The 18,366-nt window shown below is 37.7% G+C and overlaps 1 protein-coding gene across 9 annotated transcripts in view; it reads right to left on the reverse strand.

Annotated features, from left to right (window-relative positions):
• The window catches only part of LOC136246720 (uncharacterized), a 52,463-nt gene that overhangs the window by 14,554 nt on the left and 19,543 nt on the right, over positions 1–18,366 (reverse strand). Inside the window, exons 3-9 of one of the 9 annotated variants that reach the window (XM_066038274.1) lie at positions 16,372–16,541; positions 14,833–14,967; positions 14,675–14,778; positions 11,607–11,673; positions 9,338–9,395; positions 8,797–9,283; positions 8,335–8,733 (exon numbers count right to left, since the gene is read on the reverse strand). In XM_066038274.1, coding sequence (XP_065894346.1) covers positions 14,840–14,967; positions 16,372–16,541 — 298 coding nt within the window. In that variant the 3' untranslated portion in view covers positions 8,335–8,733; positions 8,797–9,283; positions 9,338–9,395; ... (1 more) ...; positions 14,675–14,778; positions 14,833–14,839. Of the gene's footprint in view, positions 1–8,334; positions 8,734–8,796; positions 9,396–11,606; positions 11,674–14,674; positions 14,779–14,832; positions 14,968–16,371; positions 16,542–18,366 lie in introns of those variants that run through there. The other 8 variants (XM_066038276.1, XM_066038275.1, XM_066038271.1 and 5 more) reach the window with 8 other exon arrangements.

Genomic DNA, 18,366 nt, shown 5'->3' on the forward strand with positions numbered 1-18,366 from the left:
GCAACTCTTAATCATTTACAGTGTTAGTCTAGCAGTACATAGTAGTACCATATGAGCTAAATTATCCAGCTGGATTAAGTCTCAGGCTGTAAGATAACCTAAAACAATAAGTATATCGTTGGAAAAAAAGAAAAAAAGTAATAGTACATGACAGTGTAGCTGAGAGGGTATTATTTCTAGGGAGGGAAATACACTGTCATGTACTTACCTGGTCACTAATAGAATTATAATCTCACATCAGGTCCTCTGGATCCTTGTGAGATTTTCAATTCTATGTCGTGACAAGGTTGCGTGCATGACAGTGTATGAGTTCAAAGCCTCCTGAGAACATCTTTATTCCATGTTTAATAAACATGTTAAACAAAAACCTTGAAATGAGAGTTAAGCTTCTCAGGGATGTCATGAGGGCAGATTGTCTGCAAACTGCTGATCATATTCAGCTATGGCTTTTATCATATTGAAGTGCATGTAAAGTACAGAATAGTTATTTCTTATATTTTAAATATTTTGCATTTTGATGCTGCAACGTCATCACTGCAGCCCCGCAAACCAAGCCTTTGTGTGGCAGCACCTGGCTAGTAGTTATGCTCTAGTTCATTTGGGAGTATGGTTGAGTTTGTATTTATTTATTTTCAAATATTCAGTACCACTTGTGCTGTGGTGCTAAGAAAAAAACTTGGCCAGAAGATAACGGTTTAGTCAAGATTCTGCTGTATTTAAATTTGGATAAAATGTCTATGAAATCCAGGAAAACTTTTCCACTTAAAACTCGCGAGAGTACCATCTGCAAACTGATCACATCACATTATATTGTAATGAATGAAACAAAACAATGTTGGAGTGTGCATAAGTCATCCTTGATTTAAAAAATAAGGTAAATAAGTATAGTCTTCCCAACTGACAGTTACTATATATAAGACACTCTTATACAAAACATTCTGTTGTCTATATTAGTTCTGACATTTGACCGAAAAATGTCCCCTTGAAAGCAACATAATAAAATTTAGCATACTAAAACTACATGTAGCGAAATGGGAGCCAGACTAGTACAAGAGGATTATCAGGCTAAGATATTGCAATGTTGGGAACACCATTCCTCTGCATGGACGCCACAGAATCTGTTTCACAGTAATTCTCAATTTCTGTCTTTGTTATTGTTGTGTGGTATAAAATATTTTGCATATTGCATGCATTCATTTCACATAATAGTCCGATACCTTTTTAATGTAACGACACCTTTGGTGTGGTTGTTAGCAGGCTTATAATGTAGGCCTGTAGTAGTTGCTTATTTGAGAATGTATATGTATATTTAAGATCTTCACCTCTCAAATACACGTGCACTTTATGAGACATCAAATGTCCTTGAGTTTTAGACATTTGCTAGAATAAACTATTCTTTGCTGTAAGTGATAGTGGGTCAAATTGGTATTAAATACACACACACAGTCACTGCTAGAAATAAGCAGTTTTCCTAAAATAAAACTGGCATCAGGTTAAGTACCATGGAGGTACTATTTCATGGTGCTGACACAACCCAATCACTGATGAGTGGGTGCCCCAATGCTTGATAATATACCCTCTCATGTGATGCTTTTGGTGTAGTGGTATGGCTCATATTTCAGCTAGAAGCAGTCCTGCTGGATAGTACTACTATATAGACACATGCTTTGATGTGTAAGGTCCGATAGCATTTTGACCACATGAACTAAAGGCTATTTGTCATGAATATACTTCATCCAGAATATGTCTTGAAAGCTGCATGACTAAAACCTTCTCCTTGTTACTCTGTGTGTCACCTGGCTAATTGATAGCCAATTTTGGTGTTATATCTGTTAGCTACTTAAAAGCATAATCTTATACATGCACAAGAGACTGTATCATGTAGCTACAGTGTAAGATTACAGCAATTTGCAACAAAAGAGCTGAATAAAGCATACTTTCTGATTGTCTACTGGACCTGATGCTGAGGAAATCAGTTTCAGATAACTCAACATCAGCAGATACCCAGCTGGCTTTCTAGCTCATGTAGGCAGGCACTTAGAGGTGCTTTACATCTCTCAGGGTAGCCATATTCTGGTGAGCATTTTTCTAACAAGTCCAGCACCTTTGTAACTGGTGAGCTATTGCATGTCCATATGCAAGCTCGTTCTGACCTGCTATAACAGGTCCAAAGCTGTGATACCTGTACACTGGCTTGATCTGACCTATGTACATCCCTAAGGGTAAGGGATCATATTTCCAACAGACCCATCACTTTCGTAGTTGACAAACTATTGTATCAAACTTGTTCTGACCTGTTATAACATAAGTCCAGCTTGGCTGGTGAGCTGTGATAGTTGTACACTAGCTCAATCTAACATCCCTCCAGGTAAGGGATCATATTACCAACAGGTCCAGCATTTTTGTAGCTGGCGAGCTATTGAATCAAGCTCATTCAGACCTGCTATAACATAAGTCCAGCTTGGCTGGCGAGCTGTGATTGTTGTACACTAGCTCGGTCTGACCTATGTACATCCCTCAAGGTAGGGGATCATATTTCTAACAGGTCCAGCACTTCTGTAGCTGGTGAGCTATTGTATCAAGCTCATTCTGACCTGTTATAACATAAGTCCAGCTTGCCTGGTGAGCTGTGATAGTTGTACACTAGCTCGATCTAACATCCCTCAGGGTAGGGGATCATATTTCCAACAGGTCCAGCATTTTTTGTAGCTGGCAAGCTATTGCATGTCTATATGCAAGTTTGTACTGACCTGCTATAACATAGGCCCAGCTTGGCTGGCGAGCTGTGATAGCTGTACACTAGCTCGATCTGACCTATGTACATCCCTCAAGGTAGGGGATCACCTTTCTAACAGGCCCAGCACTTGTAGCTGGAGAGCTATTGTATCAAGCTCGTTCTGACCTGTTATAACATAATTCCAGCTTGGTTGGTGAGCTGTGATAGTAGCACACTAGCTCGATTTGACCTGCATATTGTCGATGTCCCGCAACCAATCCAATACAGTCCTGCACAGAAAATATCAAGCCCTCTGAGAGGCAGACTGGAATAGTCGTCAAGCTGAATTATTGCCAATTCAACTGCATGATTGGTGGACAGTACTATAAATGTCAGACCAGATGAATGGCAGACTGAATCACTGTACAAAAATCAACTGTACTAGTAGGACTGCACTAATTTTCAAACCGGTCAAATGTCAGGGTATAGACTGAATCAATCACCACACCAACGAAGTGAAAGAATATATATATCTATGGATGGTGCCGGACATACTGAGTGGAGTCCAGAATCAATTGTCAGGCGAACTGTGTGGTAGCGCGTAGTACAGTCCAATTGGCAACTTGGCTAAATACCGGTGGGTAGATGGTGGCGATCCCTCACTCACACTGGCCGGGGTTCCTTAAATCTCCATGCCAGCATCGATGAGTCATCATATATCACAAATAGAGCTATCAGTCCGAGTATCAGTCCATTCTCAATGGCCATAGGGGAAAAGGCGGGATTTTGAGACAATCAACAAATTCTGCGTTCCTTGATGGACAAGATCTCTCGACGATTGATAATGGTTGACGAAGCACAAGTAATGCCATAGGAGTGATATTATGGCTGAAATACACATTTAAAATAATGGCGCCAAAATAAACAACCACCTCTGCCGAGGAAAATAAGAGGCCAACTATTATCACATGAGCTTGATTATTAATAGAGGCGCTTTAAAATTTGCTGAGTATTGAACGATATTTGGGGCCAAATACACTGTCACGTATGCAACCTCGTCACGACATAGAATTACAGTACAAATTCTGTGAGTGTACACACACACAATGTATATACATTGAGACTTCTAAGTCATACTATAAAATTGTATGATACACATCTGTATATTATGAATATGATGTGTGCATGCACACACACCCCTGTAGGTATACAAAACATTTTCACTGTAAATGCATAGGTTATAATATGTGAGGAGGCATAGGAAAAGGGACCTACAGTATAGAGACTTTTTAAAAACCTTTTGAGTAAAAGTCAGTAAATTTCCGTTTACTTTTAGGTAAGTATAGCAAATTACAAGAAATTACACTTGTTTGTCATATTGACTTGAATACTGTATGAATAGCTGGCCAGTTGTGGAATTATTTGATTAGCATAACTCAAGTTCCATGTATAACTGCTATAGGTCACTTATGCATGTTGATCATTACTAGGAGTTCATAAGCACCAAGCTCCTGTCATTACTAAGAGGGTGGAGAAGATTTACTATACCATTCATGGGTTTCATGGGTTAAAACACATACCATATAAGGTTTTGTGATGCATATCAAACATACACAATGTTTCTTAGTATGAGACAAGTCAAACAGACAAACATCCTTTGTATTACCATGTATGGATAGTGTTTGTGTAGCAAAGCAAATTCTAGAAGGTGAAAATTACATCCCATTACCCACTAGTTTATAGTATGTTCACGTTGAGCTGAATCCTGAAAAACAGGTAAAAATTAAAAGTGGATTTTTTCTCAACAGAGTTAACATTTCAGCCAACCAGATGATTATTAAAGGTGTCAACAACAGATACGGCTCCACTACAAGTTCGGGAAAGGGCTGTAATGGACACTGTACTTATATGGCTTCTCCATAGGAAATGTATTGTGAAAATTTTGATTGGCGATAAATATTATGTCAAACATTTGAACAAAAAGATTTTGAAATATTTTTAGTGGGTCAAGCAGTACTACAAATGAACCAAATTTCAAGATTATGTGTAATTGCATCCACGAGTTATTAAATGTTTTTGAGGGTTCAGCTCAACGTGAACATACTATAGTGGGAGGACCCAGGTGCCACATGCACTTCAAATCTTTCTTATCTGAGCTTTAGGTCACATCTTTTTGGTCTAAAACTTCTTGGGCTTTATAGGCAAGTGGTTTGCTTTGTACAGTGTATAAAGTAAATTTCTCTCTTAGAGGATTGTAATAGGATTTTAAGAGAGGTGGTCTATATACACAGTTGGCCACTACAAGTTCCACATGTACTGTACATGCTTGTAGGGTTGGGTGATATTGAATTGTGTGACATGTGATTATTGCAATATTGCATGTAAAACTTGAAACACAACCACACAATTGGAATAGTCCATATGACTGCTTGTTTTCATTGCGAATTAGTTTACACACAACTTCTTTGCTAACAAGTTAACCAATTGACATAGTTAGCAATAATATGCATGAATTATATAAAATATTAGGTCTAGAAGAGACAAAAATTAGATGATAGTTATTGCAAAATGCGATAAATATTGCCTATGCAATAATATCGCGATGGCAAAATACATGTGATAATGGTAATGCGAGCACTTGCTTAGATGATATTGACAATTTATTGAAATATTGCCCAACCGTATTTGCTAGTATCAAAGGGGACATAGTCTCATTGACAACCATGATGTGTTCCCATGGTGTGGTTTAAGGCAGGTGAACACTAGTTAAATGTATTGTTAAGAATATGAAGCTAAATTGCATTCAGAGTTCATAGTGATAATTTAGTAATTAATATTAACATTTTTAGTCTACAAAAAGGTGAGTTGGTCAAGCCTTTGAAGTGACAAATAAAAGTTGAAGTGGACTAAAAGCACAATAATTAATATTGACCGCCATTGTGTATGGCTAAAAGAAAATACAACTGATAATCTGAGACAAGTTCTCAATTTAACAGTTGAACAAAAACAAATATAAACAGTTAGTCAGTTACAAACAGTATAGCCCTCCTATTCACCCTAACATTTTTGATGTAATTGTCTACTGAAAACCATAAAACGTCACCAAACAAACTCTAAAAAATATAGACATGCAAAGCTTAATTCTAAATAATGGTACATCTTTTAAGTTTTTTTTAATTTTGCGGACATACTTGAGTGCAACATGAATTCTATAGCAGTTCACTAATTTCCTGTAGTAATCTGGTTAAAAGTCAAAGTCTTTCAATTTTTTAAAAACAAGTCTTGAAAAAGGCTACCTCTATTTTGGGGACTCTAACATAATTATTTTAAAGCACTAGATCTTGAGTAAACTCTTAAATTTTGTAATATTTCTCATAATGATGTAATTTTGATCGGATATTGTGGCAAAACAAATTGAATACTAATTCTACTCTACTTAAAATACCAGCAGAAAAATTTGTGGCCTTCATAAGACATTTTAATTTTCCCTTGTGCTCAATATGTTCTTCCAAGTTAATCAATCTTCACTTATCATTAAAAATACAACAAAATAATTTTAGAAAAGGTCTCTGCACACTTCAAAGGGTGTGAGGGAGTGTGTGCGTGTGTGAATGTACACATGGAGTGTGTAAGGAACTTTACTCACTGTCTACCCAGCTGGTGTCAACTGGGGAAGCAACCCACCCATCAATGGTAACCACCACACTGTATAGTGCAAACTGTCCATGTATCACATGTAGGCAAGAGTCTATTATGTTTTTTAATCTTCCAATTATTCTTTCTGGCAATTCTTTTTAAATTTACTTAACAAAATTATTACTGTAATTTGTGCGCAAAAAAAAACAACATAATAGTTAGAGTTTTACATAATAGTTAGACATCAAAACACAGGTTCTATGGAATTTAGAAACCCAAGAGGCTCTGTGTTGTGGAGCATGAGCAAAGCGAGAGCGCTACTACAGGGCCTGCGGGTTTCTAAACTCCAAAGAACACTGTGTTTTGATGTCTAACTAATTTAGACCACCTTCACTGCTGCTTGTAACATGAGAAATGTAGCGTTCTTGAGTAGAACAAGCCCCTGTCAACTTGTAACCATGCTTGGTATTCAGCTTGTATCCAGCTCAACACATAATTGCCATGTTACAGGGGTGTAATTGCCTTGTTTTGTATCACCCCAGAGACAGGGATCTACTGAGACATGAACAAGAGATCTACAGGATTTAGATACCTGTAAGTAGCCAGTGAAATTTGAATATTTCACCTTCCTATATAAGTGACTGCTATATTAGAATTATGAACTGGAAGTTGACTGCTCTATTAGAGTATTTCAATCTTTTCAACCATTTTTATGTTTGCATTGTTTCAGTGTATCCAGATTTTAAATTTGCATCACACTACAAGACAAACTAATTAATCATTCCTAGAACTCATCCGATTATTCCAGAATATTCCCCAATTCTTTCCACTACCAATGATTCCTAAAAATATTCCGGTATAATAGACGCATCCCTACTAACATGACAAGTAAAAGTGGGACTTTGGGTACCACACCTTTATCTGTGAGATGTGGTACAGCCTATGAATGATTTAGATAAAATTAACTATTACTGACCCAATTAACATGTAATGTTTTTACTTGCACATAATCCACTGGTTAAACACCCAGTCTTAGCTATCATACGCATAGCAAGATATTTTAGATAAGGACTCTAGTTTGGTATTGAAGAAGAAAATAAAAGGTCAACACCTGCTAAGAATGGCTGCCCTCCACTAAAATTAATAATACAAGTACACGAAAAAATTTGGAATTTTTCAACTAGAGTAGGGACAACAGTACATTGATAAAAAGTACTGAAACAAGTGCATAGGGGTAGTGAACAATACTAAAATACAGTTAAATAATAAGACGTGTTATATCCCTACTGTGCACTTGTTTATTTGCTTTTTATGGAACATGATTATAACCTAAGCCTAATGGTCATATAATGTTGTGTTTGTAATGTACATCATAGCTGCAATGTGTGAAAATGTATAGATAATATCAAGAGTACATTGATTTCTGCTGAAATACACTATGTCTCTTGAGTTGCGCCCTTTATGTTGGGAGTCTATTGCAGTAGGACACTCTCTCTTACTCTCTATATTATGTACTCTTGATAATATGTATCGGTTCCCCACTTTCTCTTCTATAAGCCCTACTCTACCTTTTACACATTTGTTAGCTATAACGTTGTTAACAATGATGTTACCAAATACGCTATGCTGTCTTTGTACCTGTCATAGGTTAGCTATACAGTACACATTGATCATCGTAGTGGAATATGGTGGAACACAACAAGTAATTGCTGCACATAAGGACGATGCTACTGGAGCGACTGACAACTGACAGGGAATTGTGAAAAAACATAATATGCAGGGTTTCTATGAGATTATGTATTTAATACATTATTATTCATGTATTTAATTAGAAGTTTTGTATCTGCATTCTTACACTTAATAGTGTTAACAGCTTTAGATAGTTATTTGACTATTCCAATCATGTATGTATATGGTTTTGCTGACTGTGTAGACAATAGTAAGCACATGCAAGGATACATAAAGAAGTGTTAAATAGGATATTGAGTAATCAGCATTGTCATGATGAATTTGAAACATAACATGCCTAATATATAGTACAAGATCTAGATGCAAGTGCCAAACCTCTGGTATACCAGCCAGCAATGTAAGACTGGACCCTTCCACATACTTATGGTTGCACACATTAGTATATGTATAGCTGCTATATAGTCATAATATATTCTATATGCAGAGTTTATGAACAATTATCTTGCACGAATACCATTTTACAAGCAGTCCTTTTCCTTGTGGCAGGTGACATGTGGTCTACAAAGGAGTCAAACAATTTTGTAAAGGTTTCGACAATTTGTAAACATGTTTCTTTTTGCTGTATAAGACCTTCACACATAGCATCCACACATACATGAATTTGGGATTCAGTCGGTGGCTTAAGCAAGTACCTACAGCAACAGGAAGAATGTTTGAATTAAGCAAGATATTAACATAACACAACAATAGCATACCTGTGTTTAGATGCCTTGCAGAACTCTCCTATATTATTAAAGTAGTACTTGCTTGTAGAAGATCTAGTATTAGCTTGTGATTTTTGTACATCTTTATGATAGCATGTTTTAGAACTACAGCTACATCTTCCCGGGATTTCTCCAAATCTTTATGATAGCATGTTTTAGAGCGTTCTGCTGTGTTTTCCTGAGACTTTTCCAAATCTCTATGGTAGCACGCTTTAGAGCGTTCAGCTGTACCTTCCAGAGATTTTTCCAAATCTTTATGATAGCATGCTTTAGAGCATTCTGCTGTGTCTTCCCGAGACTTTTCCAAATCTTTATGGTAACATGCTCTAGAATGGTCAGCTGTATTTTTACAAGATTTGTCCACATCTTTATCATAAGAAGCTTTGGTGCTTTCAGTGGATTTCATACATGAACCTGTCACATGTTTGTAATATTCATCAAGATGGCGCTGTGATCTGTCTTCACTGCTGTAGTTTTCCTTTTATTTAAGAGTATGTCATCTTTGTGAGCTTCATAATAGGCATTATTTTACTTTTCCTTCTGTTCCTCCGTGCCGCTTCCTTTGAAGGCATTATCACTTCAAATATTACCTCAGAAAAAACACACAAAGCAATAATGACAATAAAACTCTTCAATTGTTTTTTCTCACACACAATTATGTAACAACAAGATTAATACTTTAATAGCGAAGAATGTGTTCGTCGCAAAGAAATGCGTTTAAAAATGCAAGCAGTTAAACCTAGCCGCTTAACTTTGCTAACAACAAACACACACTGATACAAAACAAGATGTCTTACGCGTGTATTTTGTCGACGATGTACGATAGGTCCTGTACAACCCAAACGTCAAATCACAAACGTATTCTAAAAGTTTGGTGCGATAACACGTGTATTCACAATGATTACAGAAGCCCTATTGATATGGAAGCCCTACTGATGAGCAATGGCCACGATAAAGAAGGATCAAAGGAAAATCAGTAAGCGATAGCGCATACATTGTTTGTAGGATATTTAAAATACTAAAAGTTTCATCTCCATGAAATTTGAAGCATTTCCACCAAAGAAGTAAGGCTGTAGCTGTAGCCAATTTTCCGCTACGCTTGACTGAATGCATCAGGCAGGCAGGCAGGCAGGCAGGCAGGCAGGCAGGCAGGCAGGCAGGCAGGCAGGCAGGCAGGCAGGCAGGCAGGCAGGCAGGCAGGCAGGCAGGCAGGCAGGCAGGCAGGCAGGCAGGCAGGCAGGCAGGCAGGCAGGCAGGCAGGCAGGCAGGCAGGCAGGCAGGCAGGCAGGCAGGCAGGCAGGCAGGCAGGCAGGCAGGCAGGCAGGCAGTGAGGCAGTAGAAAATTCGCGAAAATAATATTTTTTTAAAACTCCGTAGCACCTAATCGAAAATGCTTCTGGTCATTCTGAAGGCATGTTTGGGCTTGGTTATACCTGACCAATACTGTCAAGTGGCCGTGAAAGGTTTGCAAAGATGATTTTGGCTTGATTTATCTTCGTAGACCACACCCACACCTTCGTTGTCCCTACCATACAGTACTATCATACTGTATGATATAATTGTATTACTGATAAAACACATAAAAATCCTTATTCACAACTTCATAATTTTGCTTCTTTGAATACTGTGACTGTTTTATTAGAGTATCTTGATCTTTTTTCATTTACAATCACAAAATTGCAAGAAGGGCTCCACTTCCCCCCCCCTTGGGGTTGCTACGCCTATGGCTATCATCTTGTATGGCCTTCATGGCCAGTCCTAAAATGGTCAGACAGCTTTCCATCATTCAGTAGGAAGATAGTACAGTTTGAATCCCCACAATTACCTTGACAATAGTGTTGTGCACTATGTGCAAATAACTGGTTATTAACCAGTGTTGTATTGGTCAGCCAATAACTGGTGAAGAAACCTTTAAACTGGTTATTGCCCACCCACTTGGTAAACCATAAATTATCCCTGCTGACAAGTGTTAACATCATAACATAACCTCAAAGCATGTGTAAATATGTGATTGTAATAACTGTTATTGCAAGACAGGATGTTGATGGTCACTTTGGTACGACCCTAAACCTTACAGCAGGCTTGTTGAGTACACATTATTGTTATTGTTATTAGTGCTTTACAGTGACCAGCACTGAAAACATGTGCTGCAGCCTTAGGATTACCTAACTTAATTTATGTCTACCAATATCACTTTACTACACACAACCAATTAACCAGTTATTGCCAATTATTGGTAGGCAATTAACCAGTGACAAAAATTTCTTAGATGTACAGCATTACTTGACAACACTTTTTTATTAAGGCTTTACAACACAAGTGATGAAAGTCTGTGGGACAACTGGTCCTACAGCCTGTTTAAGGTTGTTACAAGTATGTTGAAATGGTGGAGAAAAATCCATGACTGGACCTTGGCTACATGTCTAACTAAAGAAACATTTCAAACAATAGCTAGCTACATCAATCTTATTTACAATAAAGATCTAATAGGAGTGCACATGTTACAAGCAGTTTAGTGATACAGGTATTAAAGCAAGAGGACCTTGCAAGCTTCTTCTCAAGGTCCAAGTAAATATCTGTGAGCGTATCATCCTCACTAATAAGTCAGTAATCTTATAGTATACTAGACCCTTGAAATTGTACATGACTTGTTCAGTGTAGGATATGCGTGTGTTCTATTAGAGTATTTTATTGGACCTCTGAATGGCTATCCAAAACAATTCACTTATCTGAACACTTTTATCATTACCTGACATCATTGGTGTTCACATGGTCTAGTGTACTACACATACTATACTCACCAATGGTGAACCCTCTGGGACCACAAGCACCAACACCATATTTCCTGACACTCTTGGTTGCTGCATCCTAATGAAATGTGAGAATTTACTAAGATGTTAACATGTAATGAATGATTACAACACAATTAGAGCACACGCACACACAGACATATAAGTAACAACAAAGCCTCTGGCAGCTGTGCAAAACACAACCATTCAGCAAACTAGTGCTAGCAGTGAGCGCTGGGATTCCCACTTAGGCACTCAAGTCTTGTGCAGGCAAATCTTCCTGGTGTAGGACTATTAACCCACAGGAGGCCCAGGTCTCACAGAGAGAGGCCATGGAAATCCCAAGTTTCACAACAACCCCCATCACCGCTAAGTGCAACAAGGAAAGTTTGGCATCTGTTTCCCCAGTTAGCACCAGGTATCCATTAACACAAACATGTACATTAGACACTACACATACAACACACAAACATGTACACTAGACACTACACATACAACACACAAACATGTACACTAGACACTACACATACAACACACAAACATGTACACTAGACACTACACATACAACACACAAACATGTACACTAGACACTACACATACAACACACAAACATGTACACTAGACACTACACATACAACACACAAACATGTACACTAGACACTACACATACAACACACAAACATGTACACTAGACACTACACATACGACACACAAACATGTACACTAGACACTACACATACAACACACAAAACGTGTACACTACTAGACACTACACATACAACACACAAACATGTACACTAGACACTACACATACAACACACAAACATGTACACTAGACACTACACATACAACACACAAACATGTACACTAGACACTACACATACAACACACAAACATGTACACTAGACACTACACATACAACACACAAACATGTACACTAGACACTACACATACAACACACAAACATGTACACTAGACACTACACATGCAACACACAAACATGTACACTAGACACTATACATACAACACACAAACATGTACAGTAGACACTACACATACAACACACAAACATGTACACTAGACACTACACATACAACACACAAACATGTACACTAGACACTACACATACAACACACACACATGTACACTAGACACTACACATACAACACACACACATGTACACTAGACACTACACATACAACACACAAACATGTACACTAGACACTACACATACAACACACAAACATGTACACTAGACACTACACATACAACACACACACATGTACACTAGACACTACACATACAACACACAAACATGTACACTAGACACTACACATACAACACACAAAGCAAAGGAAAATAACTGAAGCCTTAGAGTTCCACACAACATTACCTCCTGATGGTGATCTGTCTTCTAGGGCCTCATATGTACATACAGTGTCTTGTGTTAAAATGTTAAAATTAGAGCATAAATGAATGTACCAAAATTCAAAGGTCAATATTTTAAGAGCATTTAGATGTAAATCAAAACATTTTATTTCTAGTTTATGGTCCACCTGATGTCTACAAGTAGGTCACTGTCACACGCAGATGGAAGTGCTGAAAGACACAGCACACATCAGATGTTAAGCTGTTTAGGATGAAACTCTACTTCACACTCACGTACATAACTGTCTGATACAAGCAGTGTATCAAGTAAGTGAGTAGAATTCTCACAACACAACCTGTAGACCTGCACTCCTTAAATACAATGAATTAAATAATGATTTAAAGATTTGAATTATTTGCAATTAAATATTTGAATTCTCAATTCTAGTATTCCTTTATGCGTTAGTTAAATTTTCTGGGGGTCAGGAAACACTAGACCAAACTATCATACAGTATGGCAGTACTGTACATAGATTTTGGTTTTCCTAGTCAAAAAATTCACCCAAAAACCAGCTTCACAACTCCATCCTGGCACCTTGGCAGGTACAACCAAGCCCAAACGTTCCTTCAGTGTGATCCTAAAGGCTTCCAATAAATTGTTACGAAATTTAAAAATATATATTCAATTGGAGTTTTCTACTGCCTAACTGCCTGCCTGCCTAATGCTTTCAGGCAAGTACGGCTAAGGCTACGGACTTGATTTTTTCACTGTTCGACGTCACTTCGTCCTGAGACGTGTCTTTTTGCATACTGCAACACGCATCATGGACTTACCTTTTGTCATCCTTTGTGCCCCATTTCTTTTTGCTGACAGCCTAAAGTGTCAATTCACGGTAGCGCGATGCATGGCTTCCCTACAGTACGTTTGTAAACGGGAGTCATCCGTATCTTCCATGGTGACTGGACTGATTGCAGAGATTATTCTAACACTGTTCTTCGTTTGTAACACTGTGTAATGGGATGAATATAGCTGAAAGCGAAGCGTAATAGCCGCTGCACATACGAGGCAGTAATTGATAGTTGAGGGCACACGAATCGTTATATTTTCGTGGTGACTGGATTGTTGCAGAGGCACTTCTTTTACTGTTTATCGTCTGTAGCGCTGTGTAACGGGCTGAACATAGCTGAAATCGAAGCGTAATGGCCACTGTACTTTCAAAGCAGTTTGTGATAGCTGGGGCACACGTTCAGACGAAAACATTAATACTGGCGCCATCCTTTCTTTTGATGCGGTATGCATGGGTTCACCAGTCATAATAATGTTACAACAAAAAGTAAACAAACAAGTTAAAGGAAATTTTAAGTCCGATTAGGGATCATAGAAAAAAAGTAGGGAAACAAGGGAGGTTGCCTACACCTCCAGATATACTAGTGAACATTTAATCCCTAATTTAGTCTTGGTCTTGGGTATAAACTGGATTATGGATTAAATGTTCACTAGTATATCTGGAGGTGTAGGCAACCTCCCTTGTTTCCCTACTTTTTTTTTCTATAATCCCTTATCAAACTTAAAATACCTAATTTTTCCTTTAACTTGTATGAGATAAGTAAGTACCACTCAACATTTGATTTCTCAGTTAACACCTGACACTGACACACACACACACACACACACACTGACAAACACACTACACGCACAATACATTACTGACCTTCATATTATTGGTTGCCAGCAAAATGAGCAAATCCAAGGAAGTTAAATGTTTCCAGGTTGAGACATTTCTTTCCATTCACTACAATATCAGTACCAGGTGCCCTGTATGGTAGCACTATAGTACACCATATCACCAGTGACCACTACACTACTCACCCTGTTACTATGGGGGTATCATCCACACTATGATCACCTGGGTAACCCTTGGGTATGACGGCTCTGGCTGCCACTCTGTTATCAACTGATCTTCCTCTTGTAACTTTGCAGAAGATAATGACCCACACTCCCAGCCTGTGTATCGGAAGAAACAGTGTAACTACTGTATTGAAAAGGCAATTGTGACAAAACCTCTTTCAATTGGAGAATGAAAAAAGACACACACAAACACAGAGTTAGCAGACATTATGGGTTGAGGTTAATGTGTGAAATTGCAAGTTTATAAATAGGAAGCCACTAACCCAAATCTTTTAGGGACATGTAATTCAATACCCAAGCAACCCTACATATTTCAACAAATACATTTAGTTCATTATTAGGAGAACTAGTGTAAGCTAACAATACTCTTGTAACATTCCCGACTATTCCATTACTTAACCAAATTTTTCACAGTGCTTGCTAACTAACGGATTATCTTTTACCACAGACATTTCAAATTTATAAAATTTGAAACACCAGAGAAGAATGTCTTACTAGATAAAATACCTTCATCATAATATTAGCTGCATAGCAGAAAATATCTAAGGGGAATATTTTCATGCTTTTCACAGATTGACTCCAGTCTACACAAAATTTTTAGGGAAATTTTTTATTCTTCAGGATCTGTAACACACAAACAATGCCATTTTGACCAAACTGCATATTTTGAGGGGAAAATATAGTGGTCCACAAAATATTCCCCCCTTGAAAATATCCCACTATGGTACTGTATCTAAGTACAAGACAAATATTGATTTTTTTTGGCAGACAGGTCTATACTGGTATTTTTAATAAAAGGTTGTGTCTAATTCCCTTGTGACATTAATAAGACCAGGAGCTCATAAGCGCCGCAAGGCACAAACAGCACTTATAAGACTTATTGGGTGCTGCATTGCCTTTTGAATATTAAGACTTTTCCCACCAAAACAACTGGCTGATATCGATACCAGTCGGTTACCATTACACAGTTGAGGCTGTAAATTACTGTGTACACCTCATATGCCAGTTGGAGGTGAACTTCATACATTGTACACAAGACTACTACAGTACATGTATGAGTGGAGCCAGTATAATACAGGAGTATGGACACCTTGGGACCAACCATTAGTGTTCTGATTATCAAGGTCAGTTTAGATACTTTGGTTTGGGACCTTAACCCATTAATGGCTACGGCATATGGCAACATGACATCACAACTCACTCATAGAAAAAACTTTAGCCTATAGTAGCTCATTATAAGTTGTAAAATGTGTTTCATACCAAGATGTGCTAGAACTGAAGTGGACACGTCCATAGATGTCCCATTTCTTGGATAACCAAATCCTTCCCAGACTAGTGTATTGTTAAGCAATGCCTACAGGTTACTAGCAATGTGCCAGGAGAATTTGCCTATACTACCTCACACCAACTTGCTGGTGTGGAATCACCCAAACTTGCCCACACACTTGCCCACACACTACATATACATACAGTACTTACCATAATATTATTAGAACTTACGTAAGGATTCTGTGGCATTGACTCTACCTGAGGTAGGTGTTGCTATGGCAAAGCGTTTTACAACGTCCTTAGCAAATGACCGAGGAGATGTTGGCTTCTTTTTGGGGGTCTCACCGATCATATCAGCAGAAACGTCCAGGAGACTGCTATCCATATCATCATTAATGCTACTTATGTGGTAGAGAAAAAATGTAAATAATAAAATGTTTAATTTAAATACTGTAGTAACTAGTGGTAACTATTATGATGTGTGTTTAGAGGTAGATGGTGAGAGAGAAGAAGGTAGACGGAACTCTGTGACATTGTTCAGAATTCCAGGAGACTCTGACAATAGTATTGTCAATAGTCAGGTAACTAAGAACTTAATACTATAGTCACAATGCATTGACACATTCTCAAGTCACAAGCAGTGGCATAGCTACCATTGAGGCAACCGAGGCAGCTGCCTCGGTAAAAAAATACTCAATAATTCAGGCTGAGCAGGCCTGAGTTTTGGCATCTTAAATTTTCTATACTCAAACGTTTCTGGACAGCATTATTGTACTACATATAATAGAATCTATGGCTGTAGTGTATATACTAAGCAGGGCCAGAGCCCATGGAAGGTGACACAGTATGGCATCGGCTGGAACACTTTTCAGCTACTTGAATTTGATAAAGATTGAGATACTCTAATAGAGCAGTCATCGTAATATACTCTAATAGAGCATTCAGTATAGATTATAGCCACTATTTTTATTACACTGAATGTTAACTGGCTTTATCAAGTTACAATGCGTCAACTGCATGGCATTGTGTTGAGTTAATTGATCATGCATATCATACATTAACAGTTACAATAAAAAAATAGCCTCCACATGCCATTTTAAAGCATATTTTCAAAATTTTCCTTGATATGTAAGTCAGAGATTATCTCTTTCATGTGATGCTCAACTGCATGTGCCAAGCACGTCAAGCTAGGGAGTCTGGGAACATGCCCCCTCAACACCACAGACCAATAAAAAGTGGTGTGCATAACTGTAAGTGACTTCCACTGCAGTCCATGGATGGCCTGACCACTCAAGAGCAAGTCAGTTTTTGGTGTTGAGTACGGTATACTGTAGTATTAACTAAGCTGCATCATTACTTATGACATGTAGAAAAGCACTCAGAGTCTTCTGAAACAGTTTCTTCCATCCAACCAAAGTCAACCTGCAAATGCTGTACCACCCATGCTTGAAAGTATTTGTGAATCAGTCAAGTCAGAAGCACACCCTCTCAATTAGGTCTGTATAAACTTTGCCTCGGTAAAAAAGACAAGGATGGAGAAAAGAATGTATGGAGTTGTATGTATAATGTTAAGTAAGTGGAAATAAATTTATTGCTTACTTTGTCATGTTAACCAAATTTGCTTTTATTTTAGTGGGTTCAAGGAAGGTAGCTAGTTGCAGTGATGACTTAGAGCTTTGAAGTACTGGTGACATTAATTTTATGGTGAAAAGTGTAAAAATGAAAATTACTATTTATCCTCCACCTCACCGCCTTCATGAATAGACTCTATGGGAATAGAATGACTGAAAAAGCAATGTATTAGAGTGGAAAGGAGGCATATTCTTTTCTGTTGTTATGCATAACAAAATAAAAATCTGCTAAATGTTTGCAAAGCAAAAGATAGAGCAACTACAGTATAAAACAGTTCAGAAGATTTCAGTCTTTGCATGTGGTTTAAAATGATTACACTTCCTTAGACGTGCATAGCAACATATTTTGATACATTACAAAACCAGTAAAGAATTATGAAATACTTTAAATTACAATAACTGTTACATTTGCTACTTCTAAAAACCAGGTGCATCCTTAACACCATCCCATAACAAATTAATCAATAATACAATACAAACACAAACAAATCACTTTAAGTTACAAATTATGACTGTAACAAGATGTTATAGCTTTCAAAGCATACTTAAACATAATACCTAGAGTTTTTACCCTCACATTATAGCACAAACCAAT

The sequence above is a fragment of the Dysidea avara genome, chromosome 2, assembly GCF_963678975.1.
Source record: "Dysidea avara chromosome 2, odDysAvar1.4, whole genome shotgun sequence".
NCBI classification, from domain to species: domain Eukaryota; kingdom Metazoa; phylum Porifera; class Demospongiae; order Dictyoceratida; family Dysideidae; genus Dysidea; species Dysidea avara.